The sequence below is a fragment of the Mus musculus genome, chromosome 14 (assembly GCF_000001635.26).
Source record: "Mus musculus strain C57BL/6J chromosome 14, GRCm38.p6 C57BL/6J".
In the NCBI taxonomy this organism is placed as follows: domain Eukaryota; kingdom Metazoa; phylum Chordata; class Mammalia; order Rodentia; family Muridae; genus Mus; species Mus musculus.
In genome coordinates this window covers 99,222,655-99,244,371 of record NC_000080.6, presented here as the reverse complement: position 1 = coordinate 99,244,371, position 21,717 = coordinate 99,222,655, and the positions used below count along the sequence as shown (strand labels likewise).

Below are 21,717 nucleotides of genomic sequence, written 5' to 3'. Positions count from 1 at the left end.
GTGCTCTTACCCACTGAGCCATCTCACCAGCCCCCTTTTTTTTCCTTTTTTTAAAGATTAATTTTATGAATGTGAGTACACTGTTGCTGTCTTCAGACACACCAGAATAGGGCATCTGATCTCATTACAGATGGTTGTGAGCCACCATGTGGTTGCTGGTATTTGAACTCAGGACCTCTGGAAGAGCAGTTGGTGCTCTTACCTGCTGAGCCATCTCTCCAGCCCCTTGGGCAACCATCTTGAAGTAATTGCCCTGTCTGTTGCCTTTTGACTTCTTTTTGTATTATTTGCTGAGACACATAAATTTCAATATTTCCTAAAGTGCTTTCTATACATGTCTCCATCCCTTTCTTCAAGTCAGGGCTTTTACTCCATACTTCAGGCTGGCCTCCAGTTCACTCTGTGGATAAGGCTGGCCTTGAGTTCCTGAGTGACCTTATTCTGCCTGCCACATCTGGGAAGACAGGTGTACTCTCCAGCGTCCCTTTTGTTTTTTGGCTATCCAACCCCTTTAAATTTTATTTTAAAAATTATCTTCATCAAAGTTGAGTCACTGGTTTAGAACCTACAATTCCCCTGCGCAAGCCTCCCAAGTGTCTGAGAAGGCAAGCACGTACTGGTTAGCATGGGCTGTTCTTATTCTGTAGGAGAGACTCAGAAGACAACATTTTATAATCAACAGGAGCAGTGCTATTTTCTATTCTTTTTACTGTTATGCAAATTAAAATGATTCTCTGGGAAGGCCACTCATTGGGTAAAGTGCTTGTCTGTCTGTCTGTCTGTCTGTCTGTCTGTCTCTCTCACACACTCACACACACACGCACACGCACACGATGACCTGAGTTTGGACTCCTAGCATCCACTACAGTTGGATGCAGTGGTACAAGTCTAGAAGCTCAGAGTCTTGGCATGAGATGGAAGGTGGAGACTGAAAAACCCCGGGACGCTTGAGGGCCTGGAGCAATCAACAAGAGCCCCAACGTTGTCTTCCAACCCCTCTCATGTGTATGTGGCTCACGTGACTCCAGTGAACATGCACAGGCACAGCCACATCGAGTTCATACCCAAAATGCAAAAATCAGGCAGAATAATTTTCTGAGTCCCTTGTAATTTGTTCCTATAGGTGGGAGGAGGAAAAATGTAGACTTAGGATAATTTCTAAGCAAGTTCAATATGCTAATTAGAAACATAAAATCCAACTCTCATCTAATGTACACATTTAGAAAATACATTAGTATAGACATTGCTAGACCTTTTCATAATACTATCCAAATTAGTTTAAAACAAATATGATTGAGAAGGAAAAAATATATTTAGTGAGAAGCAGAGATTACAATTCTAAATATTTTTAGCTGTACTTACAAAGAGCGTTGGCTTGGGTATAAATATATTCTCTTCATGTTCTCTTGGCATATTCAAAGTCTTTGCTTGATTTTCTGTCACACTTTTTGATTCCATTTTCGTAAGAAATAAGTTGTTCTCAGAATGTTTACTACACATATTAATGATGATCTGCTTCATAGCTGCAAATTCCTGTTGATATATGAAAACAAGAAAGCAGTAAGTATGATTTTGGCAGACAGACTAATAATGATTGACATTAAAGCATTACTTTAAGTGCATGAAATATTTGAATAATTATACCATATATAAGGAAAGTTGTGAAAGTAAAACATTAATGTATAACAGTAACGCACAGGATTCTTTTTTTTTTTTTTTTTTTTGGTTTTTCAAGACAGGGTTTCTCTGTGTAACCCTGGCTGTCCTGGAACTCACTTTGTAGACCAGGCTGTCCTCAAACTCAGAAATCCACCTGCCTCTGCCTCCCGAGTGCTGGGATTAAAGGCGTGCGCCACCACGCCCGGCTCAGGATTCCTAAAATAGTAAATATGACATTACTTTTAGCATTACAACTAACTTTTTTGTTTGTTTTGAGACAGGATTTCTCTGTATAACAGGCCTGGGCGTTCTGGAACTTACTCTGTAAACCAGGCTGGTCTTGAACTCAGAGTGACCTGTACTCTGCTAGTGGTTGCTAGTTCTTCTGTATATTAGAGTCAAACACGAAGCTTCAACAAATACCCCATGATGGGTGTGTGTCACAGGTATAGACAGTGACACAATTGCTGTTCTACTGCAGTGTTCTGCTCATTTTTGTTGAGTAGATGGGTTAATTATTCTTTAATTGCTAGAAATGGAACCCAGGCCTTGTACATGGCAGGTAGTCTTAGCCTGATGAGGTTCCCCTCCATCTTAGGCCATCCATACATACTACTACCTTGTGAAGTCGGAACTGAAGGAGGTAGAGAAAGAACACAGAAGAGTTCTGTGACCGCGGATTCAGTCAGTCAGTTTAACACAGCTTTAGCACTTCTTTAGCTGTATGTTTCCTGGAGTCTTTTACACATGGTAAATGGAGGTGGCTGGAGTTGCCATTTCTCATTTTTCCAGTCCTGGGGATTGAGTCCAGGTCTTGGTGCATACCAGCCCCATGTACTTCACCACTAAGCCACACCTCATCCTGCCAAGTTGCCTTTCCAAAATATGTATTTCTTTACTTATTTGAGACAGTGCTATGCTATATTGTCATTACTTTGTAGCCCAGGATGGCCTCAAGACAGTCCCAGTGCTTCACAGTGTTGGGATTTTTGGGGGGGGGGGTGTTTCGAGACAGGGTTTCTCTGTGTAGCCCTGGCTGTTCTGAAACTCACTCTGTAGACCAGGCTGGACTCAAACTCAGAAATCCGCCTGCCTCTGCCTCCCGAGTGCTGGGATTAAAGGTGTGTGCCACCACACCCGGCTGCACTGCTGGGATTTTAAGCACACGTCACTTGGATTTTCGTTTGCCTTTTGAGTGAAAAATTAATTATGTTGAACTCTGAAGAATTTAGAGTGGACTTTCCTCACAGACAGTCTTTGGCTAGTGGATGCTTATGTTTACTAAAACCTATACATCACACCCAAATACCTGGAGAAATGGCGAGCTACCTCATTTAGCTGTAGAATAATGGTGGGCTCTGCTCTAGGCAATTCTTTCCTTCATGCCAACACATAAAACTTAGGGCAATAGAAGGATGCCTTGCTCCCTGCTACTGATCTGTTTACAGACGTCAGCGCTGTGTCAGAGCAAGTCCCTACAGGCCTCTCTTTTCTGGCTGTCATTAGTTCTATTTAGAACCACCTAGCTGGAGCAGATATTTTAAAACAGACTGTGGGGTTTGAGCCACGCTGCCTTCCTAACTCTAGGGCCAGGGGAGGAGCTGGAATCCTTCCTTTCTCCTCTCTGCAGTGTCCAAAACACACAAGACAGCGCAAACACAACCACAATGATCAGGGCCGCTCTGGAACCGTCTTACTTCCAAGACCATCTTACTTAATTTATGGTAAAGAATGCAGCACTGATTTGATGTGGAGCTTATTCAATCGCAACAGATTTTACTTTCTTATTTTTGTTTTCCTTTGACAAGGTCTCTGATAGCCCAGGCTGGCCTCTAGTTTTCGTTGTAGGCGAGGATGATTTTGGACTTTTGATCCCCCGAATGCTGGAACTACAGGCGTGTACCACCTGCTTCTGTGGTTATGTGTTTATGGACAGCACCCAGTGCTTTGTGTAGCCAGGCAGGCTTTTTACCGACTGAGCTACAGCCTCAGCCTCAGCCTCACGGACAGCTGAGCTTTTGCGCTACTCAATGGGAAAGGGAAAAGGGCATTTTCCTGGTCAGTCCAAACCGCAGTCTCTCTTTTGCGTTTGCTGGTGTATATAGAAGCAGGCTCAAGAAACAGATTTTCCTTGATGTTGATCAGACGATTAGAAGGGAGATTAATGTCTTTGTTTCACCTAGACTATGATTAGCACAATTTGGAAAGCTAAGATAACAGTGCCACTTTCATCTGAGAGCATAAACAGTAGTAACATGGTCTCTGAAATCCAGAAAGAACACTTTAAAAGCAGCCAGATTTGGTAAAATTCCTATTAGGATCACATTGTTACTGTACACACCAGAATAATGCTTACAAGACATTTCTCAGCTCTCTCATTTTTGGCATATATGCTGAGTCCTTAACATATTAGCATATAGCAACATAATTTTTTTTACTACTTACACATATACATATAACATATGATGTTTATTTCAAATAGTGGCTCATTGTATAACCTTGGTGGGCCTGGAACTTGCTATGTACAACAGGCTGACCTTTAACTCACAGCTCTCTGACTCTGCACTAAAAAAATCAACAAATTAATTAATTACTTATTATTTGTGTGTACGCACACACTAGAGGCCATACTGGGGCTATGGTTTGTGTGTGGAGGTCCTGACAATGAGTTAGGTTCGTAGGCTTGGCAGCAAGTGCCTTTACATGCTGAGCCATCTCGCTGGCCCCTGGATTCTTTCTCTAATACTTTATCAATACTCAAAGCCATGGCAGTTATTTAGGCTCACTTTTTAGAGACCAGGTCTTACTCTGTATCAAGTACCTCAGGGCTAGCCAGGCTGATGTGGAACTCGCTATGTAGACAAACACGGCCTCTGACTTGTCGAGATTCTTCCGCTCTGTTGAGTACACCGGGCTTTAAATGTCTACTTGTACTTGATTTTTTTTTTAATAAAAAGTTTTTCTTTTCATACTTTCTGCAGTTTTCTTGTCTCACAGATGGAAAGTGCTAAGCAGTGCCTTCTTGTTGTTAGCTGTTTTTGTTTTTGTTTTGGACAGGGTCTAATATAAGCCTAGGTTTCCCTGCCTCAAATTCAACTGTGAATATAAGGCTGGTTTTAAACTTCTCTGACCCTCCTGCCTCTCTCTCACAAACACAGAGATTAAAAGCATATTCTACAGTGCCTAGTTTATAATTATGCTGTTTTTTGAGATTTTTTCTTTTTTTTTAAATATTAGTTTTTTAAGAAAGATTTATTTTATGTATGTGAGTACACTGTAGCTTTCTTCAGACACACCAGAAGGGGGCATCAGATCCCATTACAGATGGTTGTGAGCCACCATGTGGTTGCTGGGAGACCTCTGGAGGAGCAGTTAGAGCTCTTAAGCACTGGGCCATCTCTCCAGCCCTTTCCTTGTCTTTTTGAACATGGTTTATGGCGTGGTTCAGGGTAAATGAGAAGGTTCTGCATAACCCAGACTGGGCTCAGGATCTTTTGCTTTAGTTTTCTGAGGGCTGGGATTCTAGGTTTACACACTAACATTAGCTAATGGGACAGATTTTCTACTGACTACTCTTAGAACTGACTCGTTACTGTTATTCTGAAACTTATTTTATTGGGTATATTGGCAAGTTTTATCTTCTATCTTTTCCTCCCCTCCTTCCCTCTCTCCTCCCCCCTCTCTCCCCCTCCCTCTTTCCGTTCCTTTCTTCTGCCCTTCCCACCCCAAGACAGGGTTTCTCTGTGTAGCCCTTGTTGTCATGGAACTTGAACTCAGAGATCCCCCTTCCTCTGCCTCCCAAGTACTGGGATTAAAGGCGTGTGCAAACCACCACCACCGACTGGCTGTTGTATCCTCTCTTTTAAGTCTTTTTTTGCTCTGTGTGCGCGTGCACACACACACACACACACACACACACACACACACACACACACACACACACACCTCAGCCAGAGGATAACATGACTCTGACTAAGTCAGAGTCAGCTGTCTCTACTGTGTAGGCTTCAGGACTCCAGAGCTTGGCAGCAGGAGTTTTGGCCCACTGAATCATCCCACCAGCCCAATTTTATTCTTTCGTGGAATCATTTCTCTCTCATGTGTCAATAGACACATATTCATTCCCTAACCCTGATCTTTCTAATCTTTTTAAGTCCTATTCTATTATGTAGCCCAGACTGGATGTGGAGTCTCTGTGTAGTCCAGGCTGGTATGAAACTCTTGATCCTCCTGTCTCTGCCTCCCTGATGCTGGAATTACTGGTGTATATAACCTCATCTGGTTTACTTTATTAATTTTCTCAGTGTCAGGGGAAAAAGTATTGTGCTTTCACAGTATAACTTCTATGTCATATAAATCAAGTTTATGAAGACTATGAGGCATCTGATGGGTGTGCACCATGCTAGCCAAGCATCATGACTTGGTTTTAGCATCTCTGGAAACCATCACAAAGCTGTGTTCATTGCTTATGTTCTGGAAAGATTCCTTTCTACAGTCTCTCTGAAGAAGTGAATGTTAGTAGTTTGCACTCTTTTTCCTGTCCCAGTGGCTCATCACCCCCCACATTAGGGAGGGGTTGTGTCTGTCAGCTGTGAAGATGTGCTTGGTGCTGTAACTTTTCCTCTTGTCCTTATAGTTTCTAATTTCGATTTCTAATTTATGAATGAAGTAAAGTTTACATGGTTTCTTTTGGGTCTTAGGGGTTGTTTGCCAGAATGACAGGACAAGGTTCATCTGAAAAAGATGGTTGAAAAAAAAAATCAGTATCACCATTTGTGTGGGCACGATGATCTTTCTAGCACATCTCACTCTAGGGCTGAACTCTTCCCAAAGAGTGAGTGTCCCTTCATTCTGTCTAACTCTAGCTTATTCTTGGCTGATGATTAATTTAGAAAGGCATTTCTGAAAATAAAAAAAAAAAACCTTGTTTTTCTGGTATGTAAAGTACACACAATGATTATAATTAGGAGAATGAGTGGGGCATTCACTACATTAACAAATGAAGAACTATTTGATTACTCAAATGAAACTAAGGCTAAATCAAAGATAAACCAAAACAAAAAACCCATCTAGTAAGCTACGTATGGCATCAATCCTGACCACTGAAGACGCTAAGGAAGGAAGACTGAGAATTGAAGCCCAGCCTGAGTCACCTTTGGAGACCCCTCCTTCCCCCCAGAGCACCCCCTGCAGCACAGCACTATAGAATGGCAGAGTGAACGCTGAAGAGCTGCTTATGACATTACTGATGCTGGTGACTGTTACTGCCCAATCTCTGAGAAACTGCTCTCTTGAATCCTAAAGCACACATCTTGGTCACTTACTCTTAAGGATCCACACAGAGTGGTGGCATGTTAGCACAGCTCAACTGCCGAGCCGAGCAGCTGCTTAATGGTATTGCATAGCTGATGCCAATAAATTGCTCAAAGTTGTAAACTCTGCAAAGATGTTGGCAAGGGGACACATAGATAGCATTTCTCGATGAAAATAGCTCTGACAAGTATAATACAAACTATGTGCTGCCCTGGAGTACAAGGAAGTGCTTTTATATATGAGCAACGACATGTCAGGACCAACAGGCTAGACAATTCTGTACATCTTTGGCTTTAGGTTATACAGGGTAGAAATCAACTGGCTTTAAGTCAAGAACACACTTTGAATAGATTTCATTTAAAGGTATATTTTAACTTATATTGTACATTTTCATTTACTTGGATTTTTGAGGCATGGTCTTTCTACGTAACCGTAGAGGATCTCAAACTCACAGTGTAGCCCAGGCTAACTTTAAACTCGTGGCAATCAGTCTGCCTCGGCTTCATTATCTCCAGTGCTGGGATTATACCTGTGAACCATCATGCCTTCTTTTAAAAAGAAAGCATTTTGCTTTAGAAAATGTCAAAGACAGGAAGGTGGGCCAGCTGGCCATAGTGGTGCGTGCTCTTAATCTAAGCACCTGAGAGGCAGAAGCAGGTGGATCTCTGTGAGTTCAAGGCTAGACTGGTCTACACAGTGAGTTCCAGAGAGCTAGAGCTATGTAGTGAGACCCTGTCTCAAAACCAAAAACCAAACCAAACCACCAAAACACCAACCAAGGAACCTATCAACAATCAAGGAAGCAACAAAAAGGAAATAAAAAGTAGAAATTGGTCTAGAAAGATGGCTCAGTGGGTAAAGGCACTTGCTGCTAAACCTGAGGTCCTAGCTTTGATTTGAAAGACCCACAAGGTGGAAGGAGATAACCAACACCCACAACTTGTCCTCTGACCTCCACACAGAGATTGTGGTATCCACCTACTTCCCCACACAAAATAAATACAGAATTACAAAACAATTAAGAGGGGGCTGGAGAAATGGCTCAACGATTAAGATTTCCAGCTGTTCTTCTAGAGGATCCAGATTCAATTCCCAGCACCCACATGGTGGCTCATGATGATCTGTAACTCCAGTCCCAGGAGGTTTGACTCCCTCTTCTGACCTGCATGGACATGAGACAGCAAGTAGTGCCCAGACATACATGCAGGCCAAGCACCCATACACATAAACATTTGAAAAGGAAGTGAAGAGTGCAGCATGTTTGGCTAGCTGGGTTGTTTTGTTTTGCTTTTATTGGTCAACTTGACACAAGCTAGAATCACTATGATTCTGTTATTGATATGATCCATTACTGAAGAGTTGGGAAAATGCCTGTATCTATCTGACAACCCTGCTGGTCATTGTTTTTAAAAGTTAGCGATTGCTGTGAGCGGGCCCAGTCCATTATTAGTGGAGCCAAAGTCAGGGCACAATATTCATAGGCTCTATAAAGAAGCAGGGTGAGCAATGCAGTAAGTGACCTTCTTCCATTCTCTGTACCCAGTTCCTGCCACCAGATTCCTGTTCAGAGTTCCTTGATGATAGATAGAGTGCGACCTGAGAGTTGCAAGCTGAAGTCAACCCTTTCTTCCTCAAGTTGCTTTTGGGTATGGAGTTTAAATTAGAGTACCAGAAAAGTATCTAACACATTTAGCACACTGAATGCTCTGTTCACTACTTAACTTGTACACTAGTGTACACCGCTTATCATTTTGTTAGTCAGTTACTGACTAATTTATTCACATATTGTGGGGGACCATGCATGGGCGTGCGCATGTGTGAGACCTCGGTGCTGGTCCTTGCTTTACACCTTGAGATAGGTTTCTTTACCTGCATGTGCCAGGCTAGGTAGGAGGCCTGCAAGCTTCTGGAGTTGTTCCCCGTCTCTGCCTCTACCCTGCAGCAGGAGCCCTGGGATGACAAACTTTCACAGGTTTGGGGGCTTCAACTCAGGTCCTTATGCTAAAGCAACATATGCTGTACCCACTGAGCCATCCCTGCAGCCGCAACTTTTTTTTTTTTTTTTTTTTCTTTTCAAGACAGGACTTCACATTGTAGCCTTAATGGCTTTGCTACTCACTGTATGCTCCAGGCTGGTGAGAACTTGCGGTGAAGACTCCTGCTTCAGACATTTGAATGTGATGCTATCAGGGCCAGATTTCAAAACTATTTTTTCAAAGCTTTATTGAACCAGATTTCATATGCTACATAATTCTTTTATTTAAAATGTTCAGAAGTTTTTAGGACATAGACATCCCTACAAAGGCTGACCTAGGGTTTTCAGCTTGACAAAGGTGTGCAAGTGCTAAGATTTCAGTACACTATGTACAATTCTGAATCTGACATGTGACATAGCCTCCTTCTCCTTCTCTCCATCACCTTTCCCTCTCTCCCCAACTCCCTGTAGACAAGGCTAGCCTGGAATTAGCTAAGTGGTCCAGCCTGGCCTAGAACTTACAATCCTCTTAGCACCGCTGCCTCCTGAGTGCTGGGATGACAGGTACCCGCACCATGCCTGCTGACAGGCACTTCGGTGATAGTGCGCTCTGGTTGTGAGCGGCAACTCGGAGCCAGCTGTGCAGCTGGGCTCTGTGATTTACAGTCCTCAGCCCGAAGTGTTGTCAGTGTTCATGGGGAGAACTCACAGTCACCTGCCTTGCACTGTCAGCATAATATTAACCTAATTACTGGAGTGGCCGGTGAGATGGCTCAGTGGGGACAGGTGCTGCTTGCCATGGAACTTAACAGCTTGATTTTAATCTGGGGTCCACATGGTGGGAGGAGAGAACGGATTTCCACAACCTGCCTGCTGATTTCCACATGCATGCCTGCTAAGTGCCAGTGCACGCGCGCGCGCGCGCGCGCGCACACACACACACACACACACACACACACACACACACACACACACACACACACACACACACACACACACCTGGCATGAGATAATCAATACTGTAATAGAGAACAGGCTTTATGTTTGATAATTTTGTATAAGTATTCTTAGAACATTCAAAGTTTGCCACCTTGAATGTTTGGTAAATTGTTTTAAATGTATTTTCGTTTAGCATATTTAAAAATATGGTGAATCTACTGAAACATAACCCACTCTAAGTCTAGGAGTATCTGTATTTACAGGTACCATTACTCTTGTATAGTCCTGAGGAAGTGGAGACAGGAGGATGAGGGTTCAAGGTAATTCTTGGTTCCAGAGCTCAGTGCCACCGGCCTAGCATGTGCAAAGCTCTGGGTCCCCCTCCCTGCCCATGTAAATTTAATTAAAAGTTACTTATTCCAGGTGGGTTGTGGCAAACATCTTTAACCCCAGCACTTGGGAGGTGGAGGTAGAGGCAGATGATCTCTGAGTTTCAGGGCAGCTGGGGCTGTATAATAGAGAAACCCCAGCTCTAAAAGTTACTCTTTCCATATTCTAAGACTTCAGTTACAAAGGGAAACAATAGGCAAATAGCTTTTATATGGCAAAGTGTCAGAAAACAGTATCAGCATATGCTTCAGAATTCTCCAGCCTGACTTTTCAGTGGGCCATCTCATTTGCAGGGCAACCTCGCCTCACCACTGGCTGTGCCACACAGTGTACAGAGTGGGGGAGGAGGAAATGAAGACAGGGACTAGTGTCCACTGAATCTTTCCAATGTGCCAGGCTTCATGTTGTCTATTATATAAGAAGTGGATACCATCTCAGTTTTTAAAATGAGAATTAGTAGGCCGGAGAAGTCTACCCAAATTCATTTTGTTACTAAGAAGAGAAAACAGTATCCAAATGCAGGTTTTTTTCTGGGTTCAAAGTGTAGATTATGTATAAGGGCTTCTGTTAAGGCCTTTGATACATAATGCCAGGTTTGAAAGGTAGCTCACATGATTTAACCCAGACCCACACACAATTAAATACTCCCTCTACACACCCATTTATATGTATTCAGTCTTCACACTGTATTCCACAAATACACTTATTATGAATCAATTAAAAAAGACATCTCCTTTGACCATATGGCTACTAGCTCAAGCTAGAAAAAAAAAGACAAATTTATCAACTTAGCTTTTCTCTACTGAGCTACAAAAACAAACCAAAATCAATTCTGCCCCCACCCCATCTGCCAATAAAAGCAAAACCAAGTCAAACATGGAAGGCGTCTCCAGCCTTGGATGAGTCCTCCTTAGAGCTGCTTGCTTTTCTTTCTGTCCTATCTTTCCTAAACACCCAGTCCATCCATCCATCCCTCTGAGGAGAGAGCAGGAGTGTTTAATCGTCTTCATTGTGTGCTTCAGATCATCGTGTAATATGTTTCAGCCTCTGTTGATCAGGTTCTAGCTCCTCATCCCAGTGTTTTGTGATGACGCAATGATGTGTGGTGCTGTGCTCCGTACATGACAGAGTGACAGCAATGTGAGGTGAATGGATCACTTCCATCAATGATGGTGGGAGAGAAGGCTAAAGTGAACAAACTGAGGTGTGAACACTTTGAAGAAGTGTGAACAGTGAGGTATGAAGACAATCAAAGACACAGTATGGACACAGTAAAGTGTGAACACACTAAGAACACATTTAAGTAAGAACACATGGAAGTATGACTATACTGAAGCATGTCCATCCTGAAGCATGGACAACCAAAGCATAAATGTATATAAATACATGTATACTGAACTATGGACAACTGGTGTGAACTCACCAAAATATGAATTTGCAGAATTCACACTGCAGAATTATGGGCACACTGTAGAACTGCGGGCCCACTGTAGAAGTGCGGGCCCACTGTAGAACTGCAGGCCCACTGTAGAAGTGCGGGCCCACTGTAGAAGTGCGGGCCCACTGTAGAAGCTTCTGATGAACTCTGCTATGGCTGCTGACTTTGCTTGGCCCGTCCTTACACATTCATTCAGTTGCTCTCTACTTCTGGTCTTTATCGGTTTGGCAGAATCTAAAAGTTCTTTGATGTTTTTTCCCTCTGTGATTCACCTTCAGCATCAGTTTTAGCTTTTAATCCTGATCCTCCATTGTGAACACTACAGTTTGGAATGTAGCTTACTTCAGGGTATATACTCTTTGACCTGTATTCAAAGCATTCCATTCTTGTCTCAGTTTTAGCTTCTTGATATGTTAATGATATGTTCAATCACCTATTAGGTTTACATCAAAATATCACCAATATTGTTAATTCTGACCATAACCTACTATCACTGCTAGTATTTTCTCTTTGCTATTGTATATTTCAAAAGACTTGTAGCTTTTTAGGTGTGGTATGTGTGTGTAGGTGTGTGTGAGAGAGAATGTGTGTGTATGTGTATCTTTTGTCATAAGCTACTATCTATCATTCAAAGGGCATCATAGAAACAGAGGGTTAAAAATGATGGAAACAGGTCATTCACTCATTTCTTATTAACAAAGATCAGGGCTGGCAAAACCCGTCAGTGTGTAGAACTGTCTGCGATGCAAGTGTGACAACCTGAGTTTGATCTGCATCACCAGTGTGGAAGCGCTGGATGTGGGAGTGCGCATGTGCACAGCCAGCACCTCGATGGCAAGAAGGGAGGGGCAGCCAGAGCAACTGCTAGCACAGCAGATACAAAAGACTATATCAGGTGGAAAGTAAAACAGACTCCCCCAAACTGTCCTTCAACTTCCATATGTGCACATGTCATGCATGTCCCCCAACCTCCACACAAACCTTAAAAAAATCCAGACAAGTATACCTATTCTTTTAAAATATATTCAATAAACTCAATAAACTCCTAAAATACATATTTTGTTCTTTAAAAACAAAACAAAAGATACTCCAAAGTTGACAAGTTTCTACAGCACTTAACAGATATGAAAGTGTAACAGAAAGCCAAAATGGTATTTATACACAGATAAAATATTTTTATGATGAGATATTCTATTGCTTCATATAAGACAAAGCTCTACGTGCAGGAAGCAAGAAAGGTCTTAAAGACTGTAAAGACGGTGTTGAAAGAGTGTGGCCAAAGCAGAACAGAGCAGTTGGGACCTACTTCTCCAGAGACACTCAGGAGGCTGGGCATGCTGGGGCCCTCTGTAATCCCAGCACTGCTGAGACCGAGGCAGGACACCAAGTTTGATGCCTGTCTGGAATACACAGTGAATTCAATCTCAAGGTGAGTTAACCCTGCACAGACTGGAAATGGAGAAGCGCTGCTCCTGTGAAGTGGGAATTAGCACCACACAGCTCTAGGAGGCCCACATGCAGTGAGTGAAGGCGCAGGGACTGTATGGTAAGACAGAAACAGAAACATGCTGTATCCAGCCAGGCAGGACGGCGAGCAACCACTTGGCTTTCTAGTCAGGTGCGAGCGACTGAACTCACACCCTCATTCTCAGAAGGAAGCATTTTACTGATGAAACCAGCTTCCTAGCCCCTAAATATCAACTACTCTTTAGAAAAGATGGCTATTGGGGGCGGGGAGGGATCTTTTTCAGGTGTTTGTTTTTGTTTTTTGTTTTTTTCCGAGACAGGGTTTCTCTGTGTAGCCCTGGCTGTCCTGGAACTCACTCTGTAGACCAGGCTGGCCTTAAACTCAGAAATCACCTGCCTCTGCCTCCCTTTAATCTCCAGTTGGTTTTACATTATGCTTTTGCGGTGTGCTAGGGGTTGAATGAGGGCTTTGTGCACACTAGACAAGTACTCTGCATTGCGGTGTAAGCTTTAACAAAGTTGCTCAGGCTGCAATCCATGCAACCCTCTTGTCTGAGTAGCGAGGGTTACAGGCCCATGTCACCGCTGTAAACAAAAAGATTCTTCTTTTGAGTTTTAGATGGAATAAGCAAGAGGCATGGAGGGGTAACTTAGAGCCTGACTTTGAGCTGTCTCTGTATTCCAGGTACACTTGGTTGGAACATTCTGTAACTGCTCTCTAATAGGGTACTCAGTACAATATCCTTGACTTGAAAACATTTAAAAGAGCTTAAAAGAAGAATTTATAACTGCTCAAGATATATTTATCCCTTGAGTATCCTCTGTCATGAATTCACAGACCTTTACACGGGAAAAAACTCTGAACTCTGTGTGGGCCTGCGGATGTATCTCTGGGGCAGTGCCAGAACCCTGTTCAGAGCCCCACCCTGACCTGCAAAAAGATACCCCTCCCGCGCCTCTCCTCCAAGAAAGAAGAACAAAAAACAAGACAAAACCAGAACAAAACCAAACCAACCAAAGCAACCTTACGGGCAACTATTAGGTACTGTATGTGCGAGTTTTCTAAGTTTTCAGTGTAGCCTTCTTTCCCACTCACTTATACTTGTTTAATTTTAATGTTTTGCATATGTTTTACTACTGACTTAATATTTGACTTAATATTTAACTTGTAACAAGCACAATCACTGTTGATTAGAAATGAACAAGCCTGAAGAGCAATTATGGTTTCATTTAAGGGAATATTAGCTTACCTACTTGGTGGCTTTTTTTTATTTCAGTCATGCTGAATGTAAAAATGTAACTGAATAGGTGTATAAGAGGAAACAATGTAACAAGGTATTGCTAAGGAACTTTCCACAGTGAAGTATGAACCAAAAAGGGTGACACACAAACAGAAATATGCAATTTGTGGGGACCCTTTATGAAGTGGAGTGCCCAAGGGGCACGTGGGATGTGAAATGCCCCTGACATCTTCCGAGAAATCACAAAGAACATATGAGTTAGACTCCGGGAACATAAACATGCCGTCAAAGAATGATAATTATACCGTGACTTCACTTTTAGGAAAGCTGCCTAACTGTAGGGTTTGTTTCCTTCTGCTAGGTGGCATGCACTGCACCACAAGTGGTTATCTAGGGCAATGGAAGTCAGCTCCTCTCTCAACTCAGTGTGGCTTTGTACACTTTAGGGGATTAGTAAGGAGTGAGTGATTAATTTGGGTTATATACTAGTTGACGTGATCATGGGGTCCCAGAAACTTTACTGTCAGAAACACATAAATGGGACTGCAGACGTGCTAGGTCTTAGATGTTCTACAAACGCTTGTATTCCGCAGACACTTGATAAGCAGAGGCTGCTGCGGCTACAGTTATCAGGTCTTGGGTTTTAGTAGTAGCCCTGCACTAGACAAACCTTCCAGACATGACTTTCTATTGGCTACTTTCAGACAGTTCTCTGAAATTATTCTGGAATATATCAGTTTCTGTACTTTTCCAGTTAAAACGCTATCAGTAATCAGAAAGAAACAATTTTGGAGGGGGAGGAAATGAGAATCATATTAAATGCTGGTTTCTAAAGCTATCTGATAGCAGTTAGTATGATTACTACTAAAAGAGTTTAAGACTGCATAAGAAATTCTAAGATCAAGTCTTAACAAACGCAGATGTTTGTAATTCTAGTTCTTGGGATACTTGGTCAGGAGGATTGTTCCAAATTTGAGGTCATCCTGGGCTAGCTATATAGTGACTGCGAGGCCAGCTTGGGCTATAGAATAAAAGTCTTAAGATACCCAAAAAATACAAATCAACAGAACCAGAACTGTAGAGAGCTGCCTTGCCAGTTTACAAATATGAGTAGTACTGTTTCTTTCTAAGGGGTTATCTTTGGGAGCAGAGGTGGTCGGTCAGGCCACTGCAAATGGGGAGAGCTAAGGATGTGGGGATAGGGAGGATGCCAGGTTAGACTAAGCGGTGGTCTTTGTGTGTGTGTGTGCATGTCCTGGAAAGGTTAAGAGGGATAGTGTTGTCTTTGTATTGCTTTGGCAGCTTTTCCCTGAGTCCTCTTTATTGTGGAGATGTTAATGGATTCACGAGTCCTCCAGTTTATTCCCAGCGCTCTGGTGAGCTGAGTGGGTTGCTGTCATCGGCTGTTGCACTAAGATATCCTCTAAAGCACACTGTCGCTTCCACTCCAGCTGCCTTTAGAAGGGAGAACCTTTCTTTTTGTTTTGTTTTGGTTTTTTCTTTAAGATAGGGTCTCAATATATAGAAATCACTATGCAGAGGAGGATGGACCGAAATCATAGTCGGTCATAGCCTGCCTCTGCCTCTCTTCTCCTCTCCTCTTTTCCCCTCCCCTTCCCCCCCTCCCCATCTCAGACAGGATTGTCCATGTACTTTATGCTGGTCTCAAACTTAGTATGTATCCTATGCTTGTTGTGAACTGTTCCATCCTCCTGCCTCAGACTCCTAAGAACTAGGACTGTGCCACCATGGTCTGTGCCACTATGGCCAGCTAATCCACTGTACCTCACAACTACTGATTGAATGGTCATTTCAGAAGTTTCCATGTTAGGATAGATGTGATGGAACATGACATCATAGTAGACAGAAGCCTCTGAGAGCCTGGCCTGACCTCTTTGCAGTATGCGCTGGTGCTAACAGCATCCTCTGCTCTTAGTGGCATTACCTGTGCTTTCTCGGCTTGCCTTTCCTCCTGCTGCTCTTCATGATGTCAGTGGCTCTTCACTGTGTTGTGGCAGTGCCCTTCCATGTTAGTGTTTCTGGGGATCCTGCTGTGCACCTCTTTTGTTCTCAATCTATGTATTCTCACGAGTTAATCTGTTTCCACATAAAAAAATTATGCTGTGACTCACATCTTTATTTCTACATGAATTCTCTCTTGGGCTTAAAAACTCATCTTTTAACCCTGAAGTGGTATATCCACGTAGATATTTACCTTTCTTTCCCAAGTTTATTCTTCCTTCTCCCACCACAGACCTAGGATCAAGCCAAAGGCTGGCAATCAGCTCTCATTTCTCCCTCTGCATCAGCACCTAAATCCAATTCCTAAGTGCTGTGATGTGCTTTAAATCAGTCTACCTTTGACTCAGGCCATCACCAGCAATCTAGTTCAGGAAAATTCTGGAATAGCTTCTTAAGTGGAGATCTTACCACTGCCCTTACTATAACTCTAAAGGCTGTGGGAAAAAGGCTTTTACACCAGAGCTTAATAAGTCTTGGATAGTATCAAAATACACATTTGGTCAATTAAAGACATTCTTCCAACTCTCAAGAGTTTATTAGGACCTATGATCTGCCATACACACACACACACACACACACACACACACATATACACATACATACATACATACACACACACACACACACATATATGTATATATATACGTATACACACATATATACATATACACACATATACACATATATGTATATATGAATGAATATGTATATATGAAGGGAGAGGGAGAAAGAAAAGCAGCATTGAAGGCTTAGGGGTGTAACTTAGCTCAACGAAACAGCACCTTCCCAGAAGTGAGGCCCTGAGCTTAACTCTTAGCATTACAACAGACAGACAGACAAACACTCTAATAATAAAGAAAAGCAGAAACAGAATTTTCAGGCATGATCATATTTCTCCTTCTCTTAAGGCAATATGAACTGAAGGAAGTGGTGGACAGTACGTGACTTTTGGTGACTCTCAGGGGACAAGCTGGGGAATAGCTGGTCCAAGAGGTCACAGTTCCTTCACTCAGTGCTTCCCACCTCCAGTTTTTCAGTCCTGCTACTGCTAAGAAGCACAGCCCATGGCCCATGTTTCCTTTTCCCGGTTTCTTTCTAAACCCAACTGCTTAAGGTTTCTATTTTATCTGTGCCATCCCGTGTCAATCCCAGGGCAAGTGCAGACATATAAGAGGGAAACAGAGGCCGGGCGTGGTGGTGCATGCATTTAATCCAATCCCAGCACTCGGGAGGCAGAGGCAGGCAGATTTCTGAGTTTGAGGCCAGCCTGGTCTACAGAGTGAGTTCCAGGACAGCCAGGGCTACATAGAGAAACCCTGTCTTGAAAAAAACCAACCCCCCCCCCCAAAAAAAACCCAAAAGAGTAAAACAGATTATAACTGCTGGGAAGGAGACAGAAAAGGTCATTGTAGAGCCTCAAAAGTAGAAGAGGGAAAAAGATGGTAATGTCGGCTGAGATGTTCAGCTATGAGCTTTCCTGGCAATTGGGGAAAAATGAAGTTTTCATTTCCTGAAGAAAGAAAGAAGGAAGTAGCTACAACTTCAGCTACAGAGGCAAAACTTTCCTGGAAGTAATGCAAACAATAATTCATATTTTCTGTTTTGTTTTTGTTTTGCCTAAATGGTACTAAGCATAAAAAAACAAGTTGACTTGCCTTTTTGTTTTTAAGAAAAAAAATGCATTTTCTTACTTTCAGCATCATGTGAGCTGTCTGTATGGTAGGCACATCTGCGTCAGTCTCATAAGCAGCCTCATCTGTGCCACCAGGGCCCATGGCAGAGGTGGGGTGCAGAGAGGGCTGGACTGCGGGATCTACGCGGCAGGGCTTAATAGGTTCCTAGGGTAGTTTTCTAAAATGGAGAGGTTGTATTGGACTTTATGCTTTTATGATGCTCATCATAAAAGCTGAGATCATGATAATAAATTTTGCTCTGATGGAAGGAATTTTCTGAGCCAACCTGTCTTTTATTGCATTTTAGTCTCACTGAATACAGAAACAAATGTGGGGAACACAGAATGAAGAGGAGTGGCCTGGCACATATAGATTTTACATATAGATTTTCCGTAAAGAAGTCAAGACTAAAAATTATCTAACATATAACTCTAATATACACAACTATTTATGAATGTAAATACTAAAATATTGTTATCATATGAGGCCAATATATAATTTTATGAATTCGTGTAAGATGAGAGGACATACTTTTTCTTGTGGTTGCTTTTGGGTCAGAATCTCATGTAGCCTAGACTGGCCTTGAACCTGCTATATAGCAAATAATGGCCTTGAACTTCTAATCTTCCTGCCTCCTCTTCCCAAGTGCCACCACACTTGGTTTTTTATGAAGTTTTGGATATTAAATATGGAGCCTCAGGCATGATAGGAAAGCACTGTATCAATTGAGCCATACTCCAGCTCTATAGCACACCTACTTCTGAACAGGTGCTGTTCTGTGGTAACACTAACTTAGAAAATGGGAACTTTGTGCGGTCAGACTCCAAATGCCTTTCCCATTCCCAGCACCTGTCAGCGTTTGACTGACAGGTTTGATGGAACTCAGGGTACGTGAACATGCAGAGGCACACAAGAACTTTAAGACAGTGGTCTGCCTTAAAGGTGGAGCTGGAGCCCTAACTCTGATGAACTTGAAAGTCTTTATTTGTTTTCTATCTGAATCGTTAATTTAAACTTTTGAAATTTAGCTGATTAAAGTCATGACATAATGTTAAATGATCTCCCCAGGGCCCTCACCAGTGTGAAGGAAGCCAATACCTTGGGTGCTGTTAATCAGGTTTTTGTCCTTGTGACCAAATGCCTGAGAAAACTTAACTGAAGGGAAGATGGATTATCCTGGCTCACGGCTTTTTAGCTATTATTTGAACTCATGAAAAATGTGGCTTCGAGTTTGAGATATAAAATGTAGAAGTAAATTGTTTCTATAATTTTCAAAGTCTGGCATAATTCTTTAGCATTAAAGAATTTTAATTCTTGAGGCAGAATTGAGACTGACCATTCTGAAAGGAAAGTCAGATAGAGATATATGACAGATCAAAAACCTTTGGATATGATCTTTTACACATTCAGATTTAAAAACACACACTGACTAACTCAGGCTTCCATAGGGAAGAAATAATTCCCCGGAGGCAGAATTCCGGGAAATAAGTGATGGCGGTACTGATGGAGAAGGCCTAGAATGCCCGAAGCCAGAAGAAGAGCAAGGCAGCTTCCTGGCTCTGCCATCTCTCACTAATGGACTTCTTTCCGTACATCAAATTCAGAGGCTGAGATGGAGCTCAGCTGAAAGCATGCCTAGCACACATGAAGTCCCATGTTTGGTCCCAGCAGCCCAATAACATAGCAGCATATAAAATAGCAGCACATAAAATCTTAGCACTTAGTAGGTAGAGGCAGGAGGATCATAAGTTCAACATTTGGCTACAAAGTGAATTTGAGGCTAACCTGGGGTACATGAGCCTGTATCAAAAAGCAAGAAAACCAACCAACCAAACAACCAAATCACTTCGGGACTACCTTCTGGTCCCTTGCTTTGTTGGTGTTAAGTTTGTAAGACTTTCACTATTTAGGCCAGTCTGCCTCAAATTCTTCATCTTCCCCCTCAGCACCCAGAGAGCTGCAGCACAGGCCATGGTTGCCATGGTCACTTTACTCTTGTGCCTATTATCTAAGAGATCTTATTCCAAAAGCCATTTGTTTATGTGTATGTGTGTGCCTGCTTGGCTGTATATGCACCACGGACACGCAACTGCCCACAGGGGCCGTAAGATGTCACACCTCCTACAGCTGGAGCTGTATGCAGCTGTGAATGGGAATTGTATGGCATGGGCGTGCCAGGAACCAAGTCACATGTCCAAGCAGCAGGTGCCCTCCACTGAGCCAGCTCCAGCCCCGTCCTCATCTCTAGCAAAGACAACCCCCCAACTCCTTCAACACCACTTCTGGGACAGCACCTTGAAACTGTTTCCAGCAACTGTCTCCAGTTACTCTCTCTTGACAATATATATATGTATATTTTTTATTACATGTAAGTACATTGTAGCTGTGTTCAGACACACCAGAAGAGTACATCAGATCCCATTACAGATGGCTATGAGCCACCATGTGGTTGCTGGGATTTGAACTAAGGACCTTTGGAAGAGCAGTCAGTGCTTTTAACCACTGAGCCATCTCTCCAGCCCTCTTGATGATATTCTTTCAGTGATTTCTTCCCACAGAGTTGACAGACTTTTTCTACACCAGAAAGCAACTTTATTAACCTCGAAAAACAGTGATTTCTTTTTAAACTTTTTGTTGTAGAAAAATAAAATTGATAAAAACATTATTGAGAAGAAGCAATGCTTAAGATAATTCACTGGAAAAATACTTTAGGCAAAATCATTACATTTAGCAATATGTTGGTAAGGATACAGAGATACTGGAACTCGTATTATTGTGATAGAAAGTGCAAGAGCATACTGACCCTAGAGATGTTTGGCAGTTTCTTACCAACATATGCTCACCCCGAGTTTGTGCTCTAGCATGCATCCAAGGGAAAGAGAGGCCCATGGCTTGCACAAGTACCTGCAAACAACTTTTTAGAGGGGTTTTTATCTGTAGATTTGGTACTGTATTTTAAAATGAAACACATGAATAAATAACATAAATATGCAATCATAATCTAGATATAAAATTATAACTAGTATATTAAATTGTCATATTAATGTAAGAGTAAATTAAACATTTAAATGTACCATAACATGACCCAAGTAGCCAGCCATCAAGCAGTGAATGGACCAGTGCACCGCGCTGCAGCCGGGTAATGTGGCACAGATCTCAGTGAATGAGAACAGCCAGGTGAAAACGCTACGTTGCTAATGACATTCATAAAACTTTCTATAGAAGGTGAAACTGCAGATGAAGAAAGCAGGCTGACATTAAGGCACAGGACAGGGGAAAAGAAAGGAAGTCTCCTCAAAGGGGGCATGAGGGAGTTTTTGGGGTGGTGAGACTATTTTACATATTGACACTGGGAGTAGTTAACAACTACATTTATTTGCCAAAAGAAACAGGGGCATCAACACCCCCAAAGTCACGTCACACTATGGATTTGTGCGTGTGTGGTCTCATGTACCTCAGGCCAACGTCAAACTTCCTATGTGGCTAAGGATGACCCTGAATTTCTGTCCATCTTTCCTCTGTCACCTGAGTGCTGGAATTATAGGTGTCACCATGCTCAGCTTTATCTGCTGCTAGGGATGAAACCTAGGCCCTTGTGCA

General features: G+C 42.4%; 1 protein-coding gene across 7 annotated transcripts in view; it reads right to left on the bottom strand.

Annotated features, from left to right (window-relative positions):
- Pibf1 (progesterone immunomodulatory binding factor 1) overlaps nt 1-21,717 on the bottom strand; it is a 155,476-nt gene that overhangs the window by 10,528 nt on the left and 123,231 nt on the right. For 6 of the 7 annotated variants that reach the window (XR_001781130.2, XR_003950865.1, NM_029320.3 and 3 more), the window contains one exon: nt 1,363-1,533. Coding sequence is in view for 4 of the 7 variants with exons in the window: in NM_029320.3 (NP_083596.2) it covers nt 1,363-1,533 (171 nt within the window). In the remaining 3 variants the exon portion in view is untranslated. Of the gene's footprint in view, nt 1-1,362; nt 1,534-16,367; nt 16,520-21,717 lie in introns of those variants that run through there. The other variant, XR_383193.4, reaches the window with a different exon arrangement.